Raw genomic sequence first — 17918 nt, 5'->3', positions numbered from 1 at the left:
TACCGACCCGCAGGGCGCAGCACGCATGCGCACATCAGTATCTCTCGGCAGGCTCGTGTCGGGCACGCGCAATCGAGGTACCCCCTCGGGTACGGACTCGGAGCATGCGCGCTAGGCGGGGAGTGGGGCGCATGCGCAGCTGCAGGCGGGCTGACGGGAGCGGGCGGCGGGACAATTGAGCGGCGCGAGCGCGGTTGTTGAGGTAAGGGTGGGGATGGCGCGGCCTGACCTAATACAATTCCTCGCCGATAAGTTTCCTCTGTCAGGTGCCTTTTTGGGTCTCTTTTATGCCTCTTCCGTAAGCCAGACCTCCTTAATTAGTTATTTGACTTACAACTGTGAGTAGCCTGGGCAGCCTGGTCTGGTGGTTGGCGACCTTGCACGTCGCAGGGGGGTTGAAACGAGGTGATCACTGTGGTCCTTTTCAGCCCAGGCCATTCTATGATGATGAAAAGCCTTGGGTTGACAGCACTGTGGATTGTGTTGCTCTTTGTGCCTGCTCCAGACTCTTACAGTTACTGCTCATTCCAAGTGATTTCTGACCAACGCCTGGAATCTCTCTTCAGGTGTTGAGGAGAGTTAAGTTTGGGCTCAAACTTAACAGAAACGGTGTTACAGTTTCTGTTATGACTCAGGGTACAGTGCTGAGTTGAAAACATCAGATTTTGAAATATCTCTTGCATACGTCTTTCATTTTAATGCAGATGTTAAGGTGTCTTTAAGGAGAAACGTGCTGGTGAATTCAGTGCTTGCAGAGGCAGCTGCAGCGATGAGACGTTGCAGGCTGTGGTTTCACGGGATGCTTACTCTGGTCTGGCCAGGTGGCTCACAAGGCAGGAGAAGAGCTTCTCTCATTACCTCCTGCAGCTTCCCTGGAGCCATCCGTAACGGCGCAGCAGCTGCAGGATGGCTCAGTGGTGGCTGTCTCACTGGAAAGAGCATATTTAATGTTTGGTGGAAGTAGCTGGAATGTGGAAGTATCCCTTGATGGAGCCATACCTACCTTGATCCTACAGAAAAGACCCAGCAGTCCACCTTGCCGTCATGGTTTATGTCTGCTAACAGCATCATGTATGTGTCATGGTTCATTGTATAGAGAAGACAGCAGCACTGTCAGTGTCTGCATGTCTTGGATATAAAGGAGTACCATCAGCTGTGTCTAATGTCTGCAAAGCGTTTCAGTAGTGCTCCGTTGCTGGCTGTGTGCAAATCTTGGAAAGAAAGGTTGCTGTGCCCTGATACACCACTGGAGTGCACAGCAGTGTAAAATTTAAAGTGCAGGAACACAGTGCCTCTTGGAACAGGATGCAAATGTGCTTTCAGGGTGATAGAGGTATTTGGGTCTGCAATGGCTTTAATGGGGTATTCTTACCTAATAATCGAAGGTGGGAGAGAATCAATTAAAATAATCAATGCATGAATGGAGAATTAAACCAAAGTATGTTCCATACATTTCTGTACCGCTGTCTTTGTCATTTGAGCAACTGGGTCCTCTGTTAGATTTTGTTTTGTTTTGTTTTTTTTCCTACTAATTTAAATATTAAGATTGGAACTTTTTATTGCGATGGTTGCAAGCATCCTTTGCCATATTAACTTTGGTGCGTGTTTAGTTTTGTCTGAGCTTGGTTAGAGGAATAATGGTCTTGCATTTTGAGGAAAAACCTACAGTACGTTCCTTCCACTCTTCAGTTGAACGTAATATGGGGAGAGAATTTAAGCTGAATTCTAATCCTTTACTGTGTGTCAGAATTCCCAATATAATTGATTGTTGAATGCAAAACGTTACTCCTGGATAGGAACTTCAGCATTCATTGTTTTACTAATATTAGGATTTTCAAAATGATGTCTTAAGTGTTTGGAGTAGTTGGTTCTTTTATACCAATCTATGCTCAGAACAACTTGAAAGTTTGATAAGAAGCCCTACATTGTTCATCTCCAGAGCATTTCTTGCCCTTGAGAACTGCATTATTTGCTCTCCAAATGAAATAAAAAAGCTGCAGAAATTGCAGTAGTCTTTCTTAGTACTTAAAACATTGCAGTTCTTTTAGTTATTCATAAGTTGCTATGCTTCTGAATAAAAAATGTCATTTGAAAATATTTTATGCCACATAAGTTGCTTTGTTTATTTGTCAGCTTTTTTAAAAGACTCCTTTATTTTTCGTTATGGCCGTATTTCTGTATCTGAAGATAGAAATCTTCTTTTCTGACTACGTTTTTTTAACCTGCTTTGTTCCTTCCAGAGTGGTACGAACTAAATATGAGGCGATCGGCAGCTCCAAGTCAAGTGCTAGGAAATGTAGCCAAAAAGCCAAGGTTTATACCACCAGGAAAAAGTAATGCACTTTGTCCCAAGATTGAAACCGAGGAAACGGACCAAGACGTGAAATTAAAGGAGGTAAAATGAAGAATGTGCTAAAAATGACAGTTGTTCCTGTAGTATTGTTAATAAAAGGCAGCATCTGGGCTTACCACATACAGTCCCCGTTTAGATCATCAATACTTTTAGAATAGACTTTGATAATTTTGCTCTTGCTAAATTCGATCTTGCATCTTGGGTAGGTTGCTTTCACTCTGTGAAGTGTACACAGAAAAATAATTTTGAAATAAATAATGGGAATCAGTACTGAGCCCAAACTCTTAATGCAGCTGAGGTGTATTGGCCTGGGCTGTGTTGAGTTCAGTGGTTGGTAATGCTTTGGCAAATGTGGTTTAGAAAACGAGACATTTATTAATTAAATTCCAATACGGTGAGTTGCAGTTTTGCTGCAAGGAACTTTCTCTGAAGCCTATACTATTGACCAAAAAAAGCTCCAGAATTTTTATTAATTTTATCTTTGGAAACTTTTATTAAATGCAGCTCACGGCCTACTTGCATGAATGGTGTTAGGTTTTGTGATCATGCACTTACTGTTCTGAAAATGGGAGTGTATATATTTGTGTAGGAATGTATATATCTGTGTAGATAGACACGTATTCCTCATTATCAAACTACTCTTGTTGCTCTCTTTTCTGTTTCACTTCAACTGCCTGAAGGAGCTGCTATCCTGAACTTCTTTCTCTTTTACAGATAGGTGAAAAACATGGAAACGCTTCACTGTTTTCTGAAATGTTCAGTGAGAATCAGAGTGAAAATTTTACACAGTCTGTTGAGTCATCTGGAAAAGTAAAGTCTACAAAAGCATGGAACAGCACTAGTAAGTGCAGCAAGTTGGAAATGAAAACACAGAGTGCACCCAAAGCAGGTAAGATGCACTTTCCTACTTACTGCTGTGAGTTGTGTGACAATTTAAAAGCTTATGACTGGTATGCTGCTTACTGAACTTTTATGAAATACTGATGTCTTGTGCAGTGGGAGCATTATTTGTTGTTCTGCTGGACTGAGTTGTTCTGCTGGGCAGAGTGTAACAGCAACAAGCATTTAACGATTCTCTTAAATGGAAAAGAAAAACCTGATATTTTACAAGCCAGTTAATTGGTAGTGCTGCTATTCAGATATGTCATCCATAAGCGTGCTTACAGTTAACTTGCTCTTATCGACAGTAATATCATAAAAAGGATACTTTGTTGGCCGCGTGCAGAGAACACAAATGATACTGAATGGATTCACATTTTTCAGAATCCATGAGAGCTCCTTCAGTGTAAGATTTGATCTGATGACAGTGTCTCTGGTGGCCGTTCGGGTTCAAGCATGTGTTATTAACTCTCATATAACTAGGACAGGCTGTGCTCACTCATGTGTACCATTCATTAATTTTTTAACCCTGGTAATGAATATTCCTGAATATTTTTAACCCTGGTAATGAATATTCAACATCTTTATCAATGACACAGATGATGGCATCGAGTGCACCCTCAGCAAATTTGCAGATGAGACCAAGCTGAGCGGTGCAGTCGATACGTTGGAAGGAAGGGAAGCCATCCAGAGTGACCTGGACAGGCTGGAGAAGTGGGTCCATGAAAACCTAATGAGGTTTAATAAGGCCAAGTGCAGGGTGCTACACTTGGGTCGGGGCAATCCCAGGTATTTATACAAACTGGAGGAAGATCTCCTTGAGAGCAGCCCTGTGAAGAAGGATTTGGGGGTCCTGGTAGATGAGAAGCTAGACATGAGCCAGCATTGTGCCAGCCAGCAGCCTGGAAAGCCAACTGTGTTCTGGGCTGCCTTTAAAAAAGGGGTGGCCAGCAGGGAGAGGGAGGTGATTGTGCCCCTCTACTCGGCTCTTGTGAGGCCCCATCTGGAGTACTGCGTCCAGACCTGGGGCCCCCAGTACAGGAAGGATGTGGAGCTCTTGGAGCGGGTTCAGAGGAGGGCCACTAAGATGATCAGAGGGCTGGAGCACCTCTCCTATGAGGAAAGGTTGAGGGAACTGGGCTTGTTTAGCTTAGAGAAGAGAAGGCTCTGAGGAGTCCTCATTGTGGCCTTCCAGTACTTGAAGGGAGCATATAAACAGGAGGGGGAACGGCTGTTTACCAGGGTGGATAGTGATAGGACAAGGGGGAATGGTCTTAAACTGAGACAGGGGAGGTTTAGGTTGGATATTAGGAGGAAGTTTTTCACTCCACAGAGGGTGGTGATGCACTGGAACAGGTTGCCTAAGGAGGTTGTGGATGCCCCATCCCTGGGAACATTCAAGGCCAGGCTGGATGTGGCTCTGGGCAGCCTGGTCTGGTGGTTGGTGACCCTGCACATAGCAGGGGGGTTGAAACTGGATGATCATTGTGGTCCTTTTCAATGCAGGCCATTCTGTGATTCTGTGATTCGTCTCAAAAGCTAGGTAGCAAGCACTGCAAAGTTGGTGAAGTGTCTGCAGTGTAGTAAATGCACTTTGATGGACTTGGTTGACTCCACGGAATTGAGTATATTCTTTCTCTACTCTTCATGTGCCATGATCACAGATGTGCAGGGATGTTTCACATTGCATGAATGCAGGTGTGCTTGCTCTGCTGCCAAATTCATCTGAGAAGCATTGTGCTTTACCTGGATTACTTGCATTGATGGATAAAAATCACTCCCCTTGGAGACAGCTCATGCATCTTAACATCTGTCTTGCAGTTAATTCACTGTTTTCATAACTAATTACTCTGATAATTAGGGTAGTTCTACACAATCCTTTCCCTCCCACCCTTGAACTGCCCTGTGTCTACCTGGGCATGTGAACCACAAAGGCATCAGTCGTGTTGCTGGTTCTCAGACCTGCACTCATATAGGCAAACACACTACACATCCCTCCAGGACATCGCCTCAGACATCTGATCTACTTAGTAACCTGGCTGCTGTATCTCCTGGTCTGCCAGCTGCCTTGTTCACAACAGATGCATACATATCAACATGACACTCTGGTACGTAGTCCAGACTTAGTAGTGGCCAGCCAACTGGTAGTCACTCCCCTCAGATATCCTGCTCTTTCCAGGAAACTCATTTATACTTTCTGGTCCCTCCAGGAGTCAGCTTGCAGACCCTCTGGTCTCTGCATAATCTGGCCCAGATTCATGGCTGCTCCAAAACCTGGCACTCCAACCTAGTTTCCTATTTATCAGCTAGTCCAGTTGGATGTTTGCTAGTGATCACACACTGGCATAACCAGGCAATATATGTGGGTTTGCCGGTTGGTGGCACTTCAGGTCAGAGGGGCCTGAGTACTTGTGTGTGGTCCAGCCCCCGTTTCTAGCATGTATAATTCCATGTGCATTTATGCACACATAATAAGAGTCCCTTCACCCAGGAAATATTTTAAAATCTAGTTTCATAAGACGAGACAGCTTGTGGTGAACCACCTGAACCACTTTCATCCTCCCCTTTTGCCTATCTTGTTTTTTTCCCTCTTAATAATGTCTTGTGCAATCCCCTTACGCTCTTTCTGACATCTTAAAAGTTCTGTACCCAAGTAGGCAACAACTTTGTTGACTCCAATTGACTCTTCTTGTTGGATTTAACCCTCAGAAAATGATGTCGATTGGTCACATGCGATAGCCCTGAGGAGACGCTGCCATAATTATGTTGCATGACTCAGAGTGCTCTGTTTTGCAGAGCGAATGTGAGAATGTTTACCAGTCTTTTATGCCTTAAGTCCCTCTGGTTCTATGGGTTTTGTGTTTATCTGCAGCGTGCTGTAACTTCCAGCTCTATGATGTCCACGATTGCAGAAAATTTTCAGTGCATATAGGGCAAGTTGTTTGACTGATCCTCTTCCCTGCAGATACAGCTGCAAAAATTTGTCCGCTGATTCTAACAGTGCACTTGAAGGATGATCAATGGATTTATTTCCAAAATAATCTTCCTGTGGCCTCAGAGGAAGAAATCTTCCCAACAAAAAAAAATCATGAAGTGGAAAAGATACGAAATGCTTTTTCAGTATCATTTATTCCAGGGACAGCTGGTAGGGGTGTCTGTGATTACCTGAGTAAAAGGAATAAGTTGTGTGACTGAGTGACCTGTTTCTGTTGATGCTGCGCTGCTTGAGGTACCAAACAAACCATTTTGTGCCAGAGCCTTTCAGTGTCTGTAGAACAGACATCCTGCAGGTCTTTGTAAAGCTCAGAAAAAAAAAAGAAAAAAAGGGATATCACCAGTAAATGTTGGTTATGGTCATCAGACTCACTGCTGGTACAAATGCTGCACTGTGGAACCAGTCTTGCATTGAGGCTTCATTAAATCTTAAACAGTTTCTTAATAACTTAGATTCTCCAAGACAGCTTCTGCCACTTACGTTACTTTTATCTGCTATTCATTACAGCCGATCTAGCCATTCTGTAGACTGTGTGAACTATAACCCCTTTTGTAGTGTGAAACTAAATTGTTTTGACAAAACTGTTCCTGGTATGAAATTCAAAAGTAATGGAAAGCAGTTGTGAAAGCCAGAGTTGGTATTTGTTTATTATTACTATTGTAATGGAATAATATCTTCAGTCAAAAAAGGCTTCTCTCTTAAAGGGACATTAAGATAATTTCAAGATTTAAAAAGTCTGTGTAGGCATTATTTTGGTTTACTGTCTTAATAGTGTTTAACACAGACAATAAGCTGTTTGTTAACTTTATATCACACTGAAAGCTGCAGTGTTTGGGTTTCTAGTGCAGCAGTGGAATGTGTAAATGAATAGCCCAGCTTCCACTGAAATTCTTATGAAACACCTGTGGACAGCTGGACAACTGCACTGTTCATTGCTCATTTCTGTTCACCCAGCCCTGAAAATGCTGCACATTCTTTCAGTGAAACTTATCTGACACGCCGTGTCACTATCCTGGTGTTGATTAGATAACATCCATCTAAAAATTATAGCATATCTGGCTTAAAAATACTTGCTTTTCCAGGCTTATTCTCTTCTATCCTAATATTGCACTAATGAAAAGGAATCTAAACTTCTATGAGATGAGATAAAAGCCTCTAAAGAAGTTTTAATAAAATGGTATCAACTTTTGTAGAGTGAAACCTGCCAATTTTAAGAAAGTTTTCAAATAGAATAATAGAATCACCAAGGTTGGAAAAGACCTCCCAGATCATCCAGTCCAGCTGTCCACCTATCACCAGTAATTCCCAGTAAGCCATGCCCCTCAGCACAACATCTAAACGTTTCTTGAACACCTTCAGGGATGGTGACTCCACCCCCTCTCTGGGCAGCCCATTCCAGCACCTGACCACTCTTTTGGAGAAGAAATTATTCCAAGTATCCAGCCTGAACCTTTCCTGGCACAACTTGAGGCCATTTTAGTGTTATCAGGGTTTGGATTTGAAGATATTTCAGATGCAGTCTTCTGGTGTTCAACAAGCAGCTAACCATGTTTATGATGAGTTCTGAATACTGAAAAATGATGCTTCTTTGTAAATATCAATGTAAGGAAATAAACTTTATTACAGTTTTATGAATCACTATTTTTTTCTCTCCCATGAGGCAAACAGTGTAGCAATCACTTTGGTACCTTTCTTTTTTACTTTATGTTACTATTTGACACTGCCAACAGATGTGGTGGGAGGAGGCAATTTATTTCTCTCATATGCCTGCAAAGAATTCAGTTGGATAAGTCTGTATGCTCTTTAAAAATGAAGATTATTTTACCATTTCAAAAATATATAGCAGAAATTGAAAATTATACGTCTGGAAGAATGTTATTGTGGCTCTTAACATTCCTTGGCTTCTACTTGTCCTCATTACTTTCTGGGGTCCTGTAAGCAATTACAAGACAAATAGTTTGTGATTGCAGTATCCACAGGCAGACAAATCTCTGAACTCTACTGAACTCCTCAGTGTCTCAGTATTCTGGATTAAGTTTTTGGACTTCTACTCTACAAGATGATCAACGCACATATATTGCTAGTAAGGGGGACTGGCCACAACTGAGGTTCTCACCTGCGCTACCTTGTTCAATGCAACATTTCATGCATGTGTCTACATACATATTTATATATGTAATGAATCAAATTTATGCTTTTTATCTGGGTTTTCAGTTTACTTTCTGTTGGACTTTTTAATCTAGGAGAATGCTGTCTTGTTTTCCCTCTGGCTTTGCTATGTAGCGTACAAACAGCTCTTTCACCTGTGTGCTTGGACATGACATTCAAGTTGCATTGAGAATCCATTGTTTGAACCTGATGTGGGTGAACAGAAAAGCTGCATAAAGAGCCTGTTGCTCTGTTACAACCCACCTCTTGTTCTGCTTTTGTCTGAGGAGTACCTTGTCTTTCATCCATCTCTAACATCTGTTAATGCTCCGAAGAGAAATTTTGTCAGAAGTCATATTCAAATATTACCTTTGAACTAACAGTGCAGACAGATTGTAACTGTATATCAGAACAAGATTAAAGTGTTCGCTCTCCGATGACAGAATGTTCTTGAATATTTTTCATGCTTATAATATTAACCGTATTTATTATTTGCATACAGTTTTGAATGCATTTTCCAACTGCCCCAGAATATTAATGCCTACTGAGTATGTTGGCCTATAACGTTTAAACTCTTTCCTCATTTAAGTGAATTTTATTTTCATAATAGGATTGTTCGTCTCCATCAGCATTTTAAAACATTGTAATTGTAATTTAATTGTAATTTCTACTGCTTCCTTCATTTCCATTATTGCACTTTACAGATTGAACTGGAAAAGATATTCCAGTCAGGTATTTTTACCATCTGTCTATATTAGTGGTGGAGCTGCATGTATAGCTGCAGTGCAGTGGGCCCCTCAAATGTTTTTATAAACAGTTGGTAAAGCAGTTAACTCTTGGGGTAAAAGACACTGCATAAACATCTGTAGCTTCTAATAACAACTAAGTATGCCTTAGTACAGCTACGATGTTAGTGGATGCCTCACTTGAAATAATTCATCACCACATTGCTCTCGTTAGATTTTGTTTTTAAGTTTTGTTACCATCTTGTATTCACAGTGATATCATTTTGCTCGTTCTCCATTGTATAAAATAAACTGCTTCTCCCCACAGTGTGATAGACAGTCTGTAGTAGTGATGAGGCCAGCTCTTGCTGAGTTCAAGATAGTTTCTGTTCTGCATAGGTGTCACCTGTACCTGGGGATTGATTAAGAACATTAGATTGATGTTATATTATAGGAGAGGAAATTGTTTGTGTCTCGTGATGTGATGCTGTTCCAGAAATGTTCATTTATGCATGAGCCATGATAGGTATCCATACAGATTGTTACCTATTGGCCCAGTACCTCACTATTCAGCAATGAACATTTTGCAGGCAGGCTTTTTGCTGAGGATTCTGTGGTTTAATTCTAGATGATTTGTGTCTGCTGGGCTGCAGTGTTGGACCTGTGGCATCTCCTCACAGTGACACGTTTTGCTTGCTCTTCTTGTTGTGATGTGAGACAATGTCCTCTACTCTGCTGTGGGCATCTGACCTTCTTTGGCACTTCCCCAGTTAATTATGTATGCTCAGGGCTCCCCAGAGGAGAACCTTTTGCTATGGTCATGCACTGCTTTCAGTTACACATTCAGATGGTATGGTAGCAAAGCAGGAAGCAATGTTTTAGCCCAACAACTTTCTTACTGTAATCTTAGTATTCAAAATTCCTAGAATTTAAGAGAAAGGAAAGAAAGAAGTTGGGATATTCTTTACTCTTGCAGCCTGGTCTGGCATTATAGAATCGGAATATCCTGAGTTGGAAGGGACCCATAAGGATCAAGACCAACTGGAAGGAGGTTCCCAAAGCTCTGAGAGCTTAAGTAACACCTGGTGACAACACCTCCATCTACTCAAAATCAGAATATTCCCACAAGCTACAAATTAGGTTCTATGCCCATTGAGTTACTGCAAACAGCTCTGAATAAAACTGGTATAGCCCTGGCTTGTTTTCATGACTCTTCAGTGAGTCCCTCCCCCCTTGCTCTTCTACATTCCTCACTGCTTTATGGTAGTGGCCAGAACAGAACCCTGTATTGAAGGGCTTCTGTTTCTGTGCTAAGAAGCACCAAATGCAGTAGCCATGACTTCCCTCACTTCTTCAGTTTTAAAGTCCTCTGGGGAGAAACTACTACTGAATTGTAGCTGTAATCAAATAACTTAAGAGTCATTCCATAGGCTGAACACAAGGAAAAGAGTATGGTATGCTGATGTGATACACTGGCCTGTTGAAGAAGTTCTCCTCCCTAACCAGTGTCACTTACCTTGAATTTGGACTGTCCACCAGTCGAGCAGTAAGGTGTGCTGTAGTTGCAGAGGTAAACCACCATGTGTGAGATGGATGGAAGGAAACCAGGCCAGCTCCACCACCAAAAGCAACGTATCATGTAACGTTGAGCAAGTGCAAAGCTGCTTTCCTGGATGGGGCAGCCATGTGCAATGCAATATAATGGGCTGCTGTAAAACAAACCCAGACTTGTGCAATTCTCGTCTGATCTTTCCACAGTTAGTACGACATAATTTATAACTTGATATGATCGTATCTAGCTGTCATGTGAATAACTAGGCTTTATGTAATGATAGATGACATAACCAGGATATTCACACATTTGTGAAAAGGGCAGCGAATTGACAGTGAAATATACTTTTCTTGTGTCCTAGCTACGTGTGCTCTAATGTATGCGTTTGAACCAGTGGAGATAATGAAGGAGAGAGAAAGGAAACTAGAAATCAGAAGGCTATTAGATGGGGAGAAAATAAAGACTATCAAGGCTTTACTAGATAGATGATATCAAACAATTTCCAAACAGTTGGAAGGATTAACGTGAAAGTATTTCGGTAACAACTTAACTATTAAACTGAACAGCATCAGCTTCTTTGCGACAGCAACTGCTACTTTCTTTGTTTTTGTATAGTGATAGATACCCTATTGAAGAGAGCTGTGCTACATGTAGACAACCATCATTCATTCATTTTTCCCTTTTTTTTTCAATGTTTTAAGATACTGAAAATTAAAAATTTGTAAACAAGGGAAAAAAAAGACCTAAGTTCTCTTTTTTTTTTATAAAGATACAGAGATCTCACATTGAAATGGCAGAGATAAAGGAAACTTTTCCAGGGTGGGAATAGGTCTTGAAAATGAACGTAGTATGCCAACGTATTTGTTATGATTTAGCTCCATGGGAATTGCATGCAAATATATGAAATATATAGAAAAAAACATTGATTTAGTGGTGTAACTTTTGAAATAAGGAACTTAAGAGATACTCTGCCTAGAGACTATTTTTAAGTTTGGATTTAGCAGTAAAGATTCTATCAGTTTCTCCATTCATTCTGAGGAAAGCTGTCCATATGGTTTCTTCTTAACTTCTTCTTTATCAAAATTTATTATCAAGCTTTTTTGTGTGTAAGGAGTGAAGATAGGCAAAAGAAGAGATTCATGGCTGTCCTAAATTTCTTGGATCTTTTTCATTTCTACTCTCACCTTTCAGAAAGTGTTTCTCTCCAGCATCCTCCTGTCCCCATTAGATAAGATACAAATTTGGATTTAAGGGAAGATGGGAGAGAGTGTAGGTATCAGATGAAAGGACAAAGGCCTTACTCAAGTGAAATGGAAGGTGTTTTTGAGCTATAATGCGTATTATTACAGACTTTGCCTGGATTCCTTCGTATCCTTCTGTAGCTGTGCTCACTGTTTGGATGCCCTCTGTTGCTATGCCAGCATGGCCAGAGTTCGATCCCAGCTTTGGGCCTTAAGTCTCCCCCTGAAATAGAAGCATTATCGCAATACGACTTTCCTAAAATCAACGTGATAGTGGTTAGACAATTATCTCTAGTCCTCAAAACTGCCACTCTGAGCAAATCAGAAGGATAGAGAAAGCTGCCCCTATGTTGAATGCTGGGAATAGTGAGTAGAGGAGTGCTCTGAGGTTAGTATTTAAAAGAATGATCTCCAAAAGACGGAAGAATTGCAGAAACTTGGCTTCTCTAGAGTCTGCCTTGCAAATGGGAATTTAAGAACTTAAGCAAAATGTCCTAAAAAAAAAAATCATAATTCTAAATCTTTCTGTATTTCTCAGCTGCTTGTTTCTGGTCAGTCATGAAAAAGCTTCCTGAAAAAGAGAAAATGCAAGTGTGTATTAACACCTGGAGGCACTTCTGAGTTGGTAAAGAATGATGCTGTTCCTTCCTCTTACTTATAAAGTGAAGAGCTTATTTACGGTGCTATTAGTAGCTACGTAGTCACTTCATTATAATATATAGTCCTGTAACTTCAAGTTAAACTTCCACTGAAGGATGGTTACAGATGTGAATGTGTGGGCTGGAATGCCATACTGAGATGAATTCTTTAAAATTTGGCTTGGAGAAGCCAGTGTGATTGTCTCATCTGAGTATTTCCCATTTCATGGGGCAACACCTAGCATCAGCAGAGGGAATGAAAGCACAGTTAGCTTTTACGCTTGCAATTTTACGTGATGTAAAAGCTCTGCAGTAGCCCATACATGATTCAAGCTAATTTCAAGAGAGCAGTGTAAAGGTAATAACTGCTTGGCCAACTTCTGGGTTTTCAGGACTTGTCCTGAATGCATGTACCTGGGAGCTGCAAGATCTGCTAGATGCTAGGAGTTGATACGTGGTAGATGGTGATGACAAGAATAGATGCAGAAAAAAGACTTACAGCTTCCCTTTGTTCTTCTCTTCCAACCTTGCCCTTCATCTCCCAAATGAAGGGCAGTTTTGGAGATATTTAGAAATATTATTGCAAGGAGAAGGAAAAGGGGTGATCCTGGGGCTTCTGGTACAGCCAGGATAGGAACAAGTAAGTGCAAAGTCGATGGTGAAAATGTTGTGAAAATTGAAAAAGACAAGAATAAAATTGTTTGAAATTAGAAAGCTATCTGCAACACAATTTAATTGTTCTAAAAATCATTGAAGAAACTCTGGGGAGAGTCTGCGTAAGCACAGTAATTTCCAGGTAAAGTCTTCTTGCATTTTTTAGCTCTCAAAACTTTGTCGTTCTTAGCCCTCCATAATGAATAATGCCTGCAAGTCTTAATTTTGGAGATTATCCATGAAACAGCTGTCACAATGGGAGACCTTTGGAGCTGAAAACTTTCTCACCCACCCTTTGCTGCAGCGCACTCTTAAGACCGATGGAATGACTTGGCACCATCTTGCTGTCATGTCAGTAAAGAAGACTGTAGGATGACCTAATGGAACTTTTGCAGCCCTTACTACCCACAGACACTCTCAAGTCATCTTATGCAGCTGCCAAGTTCATTTGCACAAGTGAGCAACTGCCTCGATGCTTGCCAAATATTTTTGCTGCCAGTATACCCCAGTATATTCAGCGATGTGTAACACAACCCGTCTTACTTAGCTGCTGAATCCTCTTACAGTTTCTAATAAGCACAGGGGTATCAGAGTTTCACTTCGTCTTTGGATCAAATCTTGCCATCGTTCTCTTGTTTTTAAGATTCCTGGGCTTCTGGGTGCCTACAAATGCCAAACCCAGTATTCCAGAGCTACTTTGCCTATACGGTGTTAAACAAAAGAAAAACCGACATCTTTTAGACCTACTTTGGGACTCCCCTCACAGAGTTCAGTAGTCATTTATCTGCTGATCTGGTATTTCTTGCACTAAAAGGTCCCTGCCTGAATGTCTTAATCCAGTGTAATACACCGCATTCAGGTCTGCTCTAAACTTCATCTTTCATGATGTTCTTTTTGGGATCTTCTCCTTAGTCATGTAATTTTTTGTGTGTGTTTTAATTGTGTACTTCATAGAGATCAGAAAGCCTGAAAAGAATATAATGGAGGTATTCTCCCTCAGTTCTATTTGGCAAAGGATCCTTTCCCTCCCTTTTCTCCCTCTAGTTTAAGAAATTATCCTTTATAGCATTTTCTGTCTCATATATGTCTAAAGTGAAATGGTCCACTTGATGCAATTATTGGTCACGATCCACACCTGTCACTTGGCTTCTACAATTTGGATCCGTTGAACTTTTTCAACAATTCATTTCATAGTAGTTTGGCTCCTTTAATCCCCAGCTACTTCAATCTGTGATTCATTCATCTCTTGAGGGCTCCCCAGAAAGCACTATTTGTGTCTTTTTTTGGTATTTATTCTAGACTTTTCTGCTGCAAACCCATATTTATGCTACCTGTAGTTTTATTTCCCAACTATTTTAAGTTAGCAATGGGCTGTTGCTCAGCTCTTGAATAATCTAATCTCGCAGCTCCCATTCTTCATGAATTTCCAAATATGAAGTTTGCATCCACTTGAAAACCAAGAGTTCTAACGTTAACATTGGGAAGAATATGATTTGTTTAAAAGAATCAAACAAATACAAACAAACCAGTGCTTTGTGAGTGCTCATATCAGCCCAGGGAAGGGGCAGAAACATGACAGGGCTGGAAAAAGAAAGAAATTCCACTTTTGGCAATGTCCCACGTTTATGTTAAGCCAAATATTAAGCTGTATGCCTGGCAGAAAAATAAAATAAAATGATCAGTCTTTAGCTGCATCATCTCCCTGAACTGGCTGTGTGCACTCTGTTGTGTAATACGTGTGCGTGTTGGTGGATGGTATAGGATGAAGGGTGGACTGTGGCAACTTTGCTTTTTGTTTGTAATTGCCTTGAAACTACACCTTTCGGGGCTCCAAGAAGTCTGAATGTCACGTTAATAGGCAGCCCTCTCACCTTCTGTGATTTGTGATTTCTCACCCAAATACTGATGTGACCGTAGGCTGATGAGCAGAGCTACCAAAAATAATCCCAAAACAACAAACAAAAAACACCAAAAAAACAACCCTCTCCTCCCCCCCCCAAACAAAAGAAAGAGGAAAAAAACCTTGTTTGGCAGCTTCATTTTTACAAGGGTTATTTTACACTCCTGCAGAACAGTAAGTAATTCAGACTGATTCCTTCAGGCACTCGCTCGGAAGAAAGCGTTGTGGTGGTGTTCTGTGGTAATGGCATTAGTGTGGAAGGTTGGTGAGTGTTAAGCTGTCAGCTGGTAAGTAACCAAGTTTAGAGGGTTCTGTGCTTGGAGTTGCCACACCTGGCAGCCTGGCACAAGAGGGGCCGCTGCGGCTCCTTGCGGCTGGTTCCAGCCCACAGTGAGGGGGTATGTAGTCGTTCCCAGGAGGCACACAGGCACGTGCATGCACTACACTACATATATGGCCAGCTGCACAGAAAACACAGCCCTTGCACAGGCAGCAGCAGCATCAGACGCCTTATCCTTTCCCTTCTGTGGCTGACCATGATGAAAGGATGGATCCCCCCTATGACAGGTTCTAGATGCATACTCTTCTGCATGCCTGGTTTCCCAGCTGCCTCACCCCCACAGACACGAACAGAGTGGTCTCTCTGGCAGCTGCTCTGATTTATGACCTTCCCAGTAGCCAGCCCACAGCCTCTCTGCTCTCTCCAGCATCTGGCCAGACTCAAAGCTACTCCTGTTCATGGCTCCCAAGATTCTTACCCTACTTGCTGGCTACTCTGGCTCAGTGCTTGTCAGGGATAATGCACAGACATGTACCAAGGCAACGTGCATGGGTTCTGACCTCTGCTCGCTGGCACCCTGTGCACCTGGGTCCCTGTGACCCGTGGTCCAGCTCCAGTTCCTGGATGCGTTTTCATGCACACTTGAATGCACAGAGTAAGGATTCCTCTCACCCAGGAAAACAGTTACAAATGCAGTTTAATAAGAAGTGAGGACAAACAGCAGCAACCGGGCCCAGGGCATGGCTGGAGTACTGTACCGAGTCTGAATCACTCCTGCATCTGGGCCCCTCTTATCCCATTTCCCCAGTATTTGCTCGTGCTTTTTCCTTCCCCAAACACTTTCATCCCTCACTTTTTTTTGCCCTTGGTTCTTCCTTTAAATATCCTGTACTAAGCCTTGTGCAATCCTAAAATACTCCTTCTGGCAGCTCGTAATGAGTCCCATGTCCCAGTGGGCAGTCACAACCCCATCTCCCCTGTCTGCAAGGTGATCTAGAGAGCTTCTCTCATCAGCTCCCTGTCATGGCCCCACTCCTGAGCCCTCGTGCTGCTTGCGCTTCTGTGATAACATGGCAACAGCCAGACCAAGAGCTCTGCTCTTTTTGCTCTGGTTACTGGGGGTCCCTCTGTCCGATGCTGGTTATCTGTGCTGCTCTGTGTATATGGGGAGGAGCCTTTAATCACACAACCTAGCACTGTTTTCTTTTGTCACTAAAAGTCATGAGATTGGGCAGTGCGCAGCTGCTCCAACATATGAGGGCGCAGTGTGGGCTCTCTTGTGACTCCTGGATTCCAGCACTGCCAGCAGCCTGAAGTTCCTAAGGCATAATCCATTTTGGTTTTTATTTCTTGTACGTACTAAAGGGCAACCAAGTGCAATAAAACAAAATAATAACCACCAGCATCCAACTCTTCGCTGTAGTAAAGAGCAAAGCGTGGGGAAATAAGGAAGGATTAGGAGCTTAAAAGTACTGCTGTTCATACAGCGCTTCTAACCACACAAGTATTTTGTTCCTCAAAGTCTGCTGAAATGGGCTTCAGACTATAAAATGCTCCATTTGATGTTGGCATGAAAGCAGTGCCAGCAAAGCGGGCCGGTCGCAGACACGGGGTGGGTCGGGCGAGGTGTGAGCAGTCGTTCCAAACACGCTTCTCCTTCTACCTGCTGGAGGATCTTTAGCGGCTGAAGTCTCCCTTTGTTTAATTGAAGGCTCTTTATTTTGAACGCGTCTTGCATCTGCTTTGGGTTTTCTCCCCCTTAGAGCAAGCAAGTTTATACCCAGATCTTCCTGGCCTTCAGATATTTCAGACTATAATTAGGCTCCTCTTGCCCTCACCCCCCTTCCAGGCTCCCTTGTTTTCAAGGCTGAACACGTTAAGCTTGAGAGGCTGTTGCCGCTATCTCAGATTGTGTTTGTTTCCACCCTCTGGACTCTCTCAATGACATTTTTCAGACTTGCTCTGGGGTTTCACGAGCACCTTTCCTCTTACGTGTGGGTCTTTCTTCCTTTTTCTCTGCTTTATTCATTTAGTTTTGACCACAGAAATGGAAAGCCCGGCGTGCGTTTTTGTGCAAAGGCCTGGCTTAAGGTGATGGACTTCTGAGCAACCATGAGAAATGCCCACGCATCTCATTAATAACAATCAGATTTTTACCCCGACAGAACGCCCAGAAGTATTATCATAAAAGCAGACTGTTTCTTGGTGCCGGTATCCACGCGCCGCAGTGCACTCAGTAAATCTGTCGTGATTGAATGTAACCTTTATTGCATGTAGCCCAAGAGTTAGCTCATGCCATTTCGCAGCCGCCGCGGCCTGAATGGCGATGACACATGCGTTACAAGGCAGGCATGTTTTAGCAGGGCACAGCTGCGGGCTGAAGTTCTAATAAAAAGCTGATTCAGGGCTCACGCGGCGGCGTTTGGGGTTTTCTCGCTGGGATTTTGGTGGGGTTTTTTTCGCCGTCGTTAAGCGTTCGGCCAGGAATAGAAACTGCCTCTTTAAGAAGCCTCCGTGTAGGTAGCAGGAGCAGCCTGCAGAATGCAGAGGAAG

The 17918-nt window shown here is 42.4% G+C and overlaps 1 protein-coding gene across 4 annotated transcripts in view; it reads left to right on the top strand.

Annotated features, from left to right (window-relative positions):
• Positions 1–17918, top strand: part of RAD54B (RAD54 homolog B (S. cerevisiae)) — a 62529-nt gene that overhangs the window by 601 nt on the left and 44010 nt on the right. For 2 of the 4 annotated variants that reach the window (XM_015282911.4, XM_040675462.2), the window contains exons 1-3: positions 156–202; positions 2241–2395; positions 3068–3242. In XM_015282911.4, coding sequence (XP_015138397.2) covers positions 2258–2395; positions 3068–3242 — 313 coding nt within the window. In that variant the 5' untranslated portion in view covers positions 156–202; positions 2241–2257. 4 annotated transcript variants of the gene reach the window in all.

Source organism: Gallus gallus, chromosome 2, assembly GCF_016699485.2.
Source record: "Gallus gallus isolate bGalGal1 chromosome 2, bGalGal1.mat.broiler.GRCg7b, whole genome shotgun sequence".
Lineage (NCBI taxonomy): Eukaryota > Metazoa > Chordata > Aves > Galliformes > Phasianidae > Gallus > Gallus gallus.
Note: the sequence above shows the minus strand (reverse complement) of the source record. Positions and strands in the feature narration are given on the sequence as shown.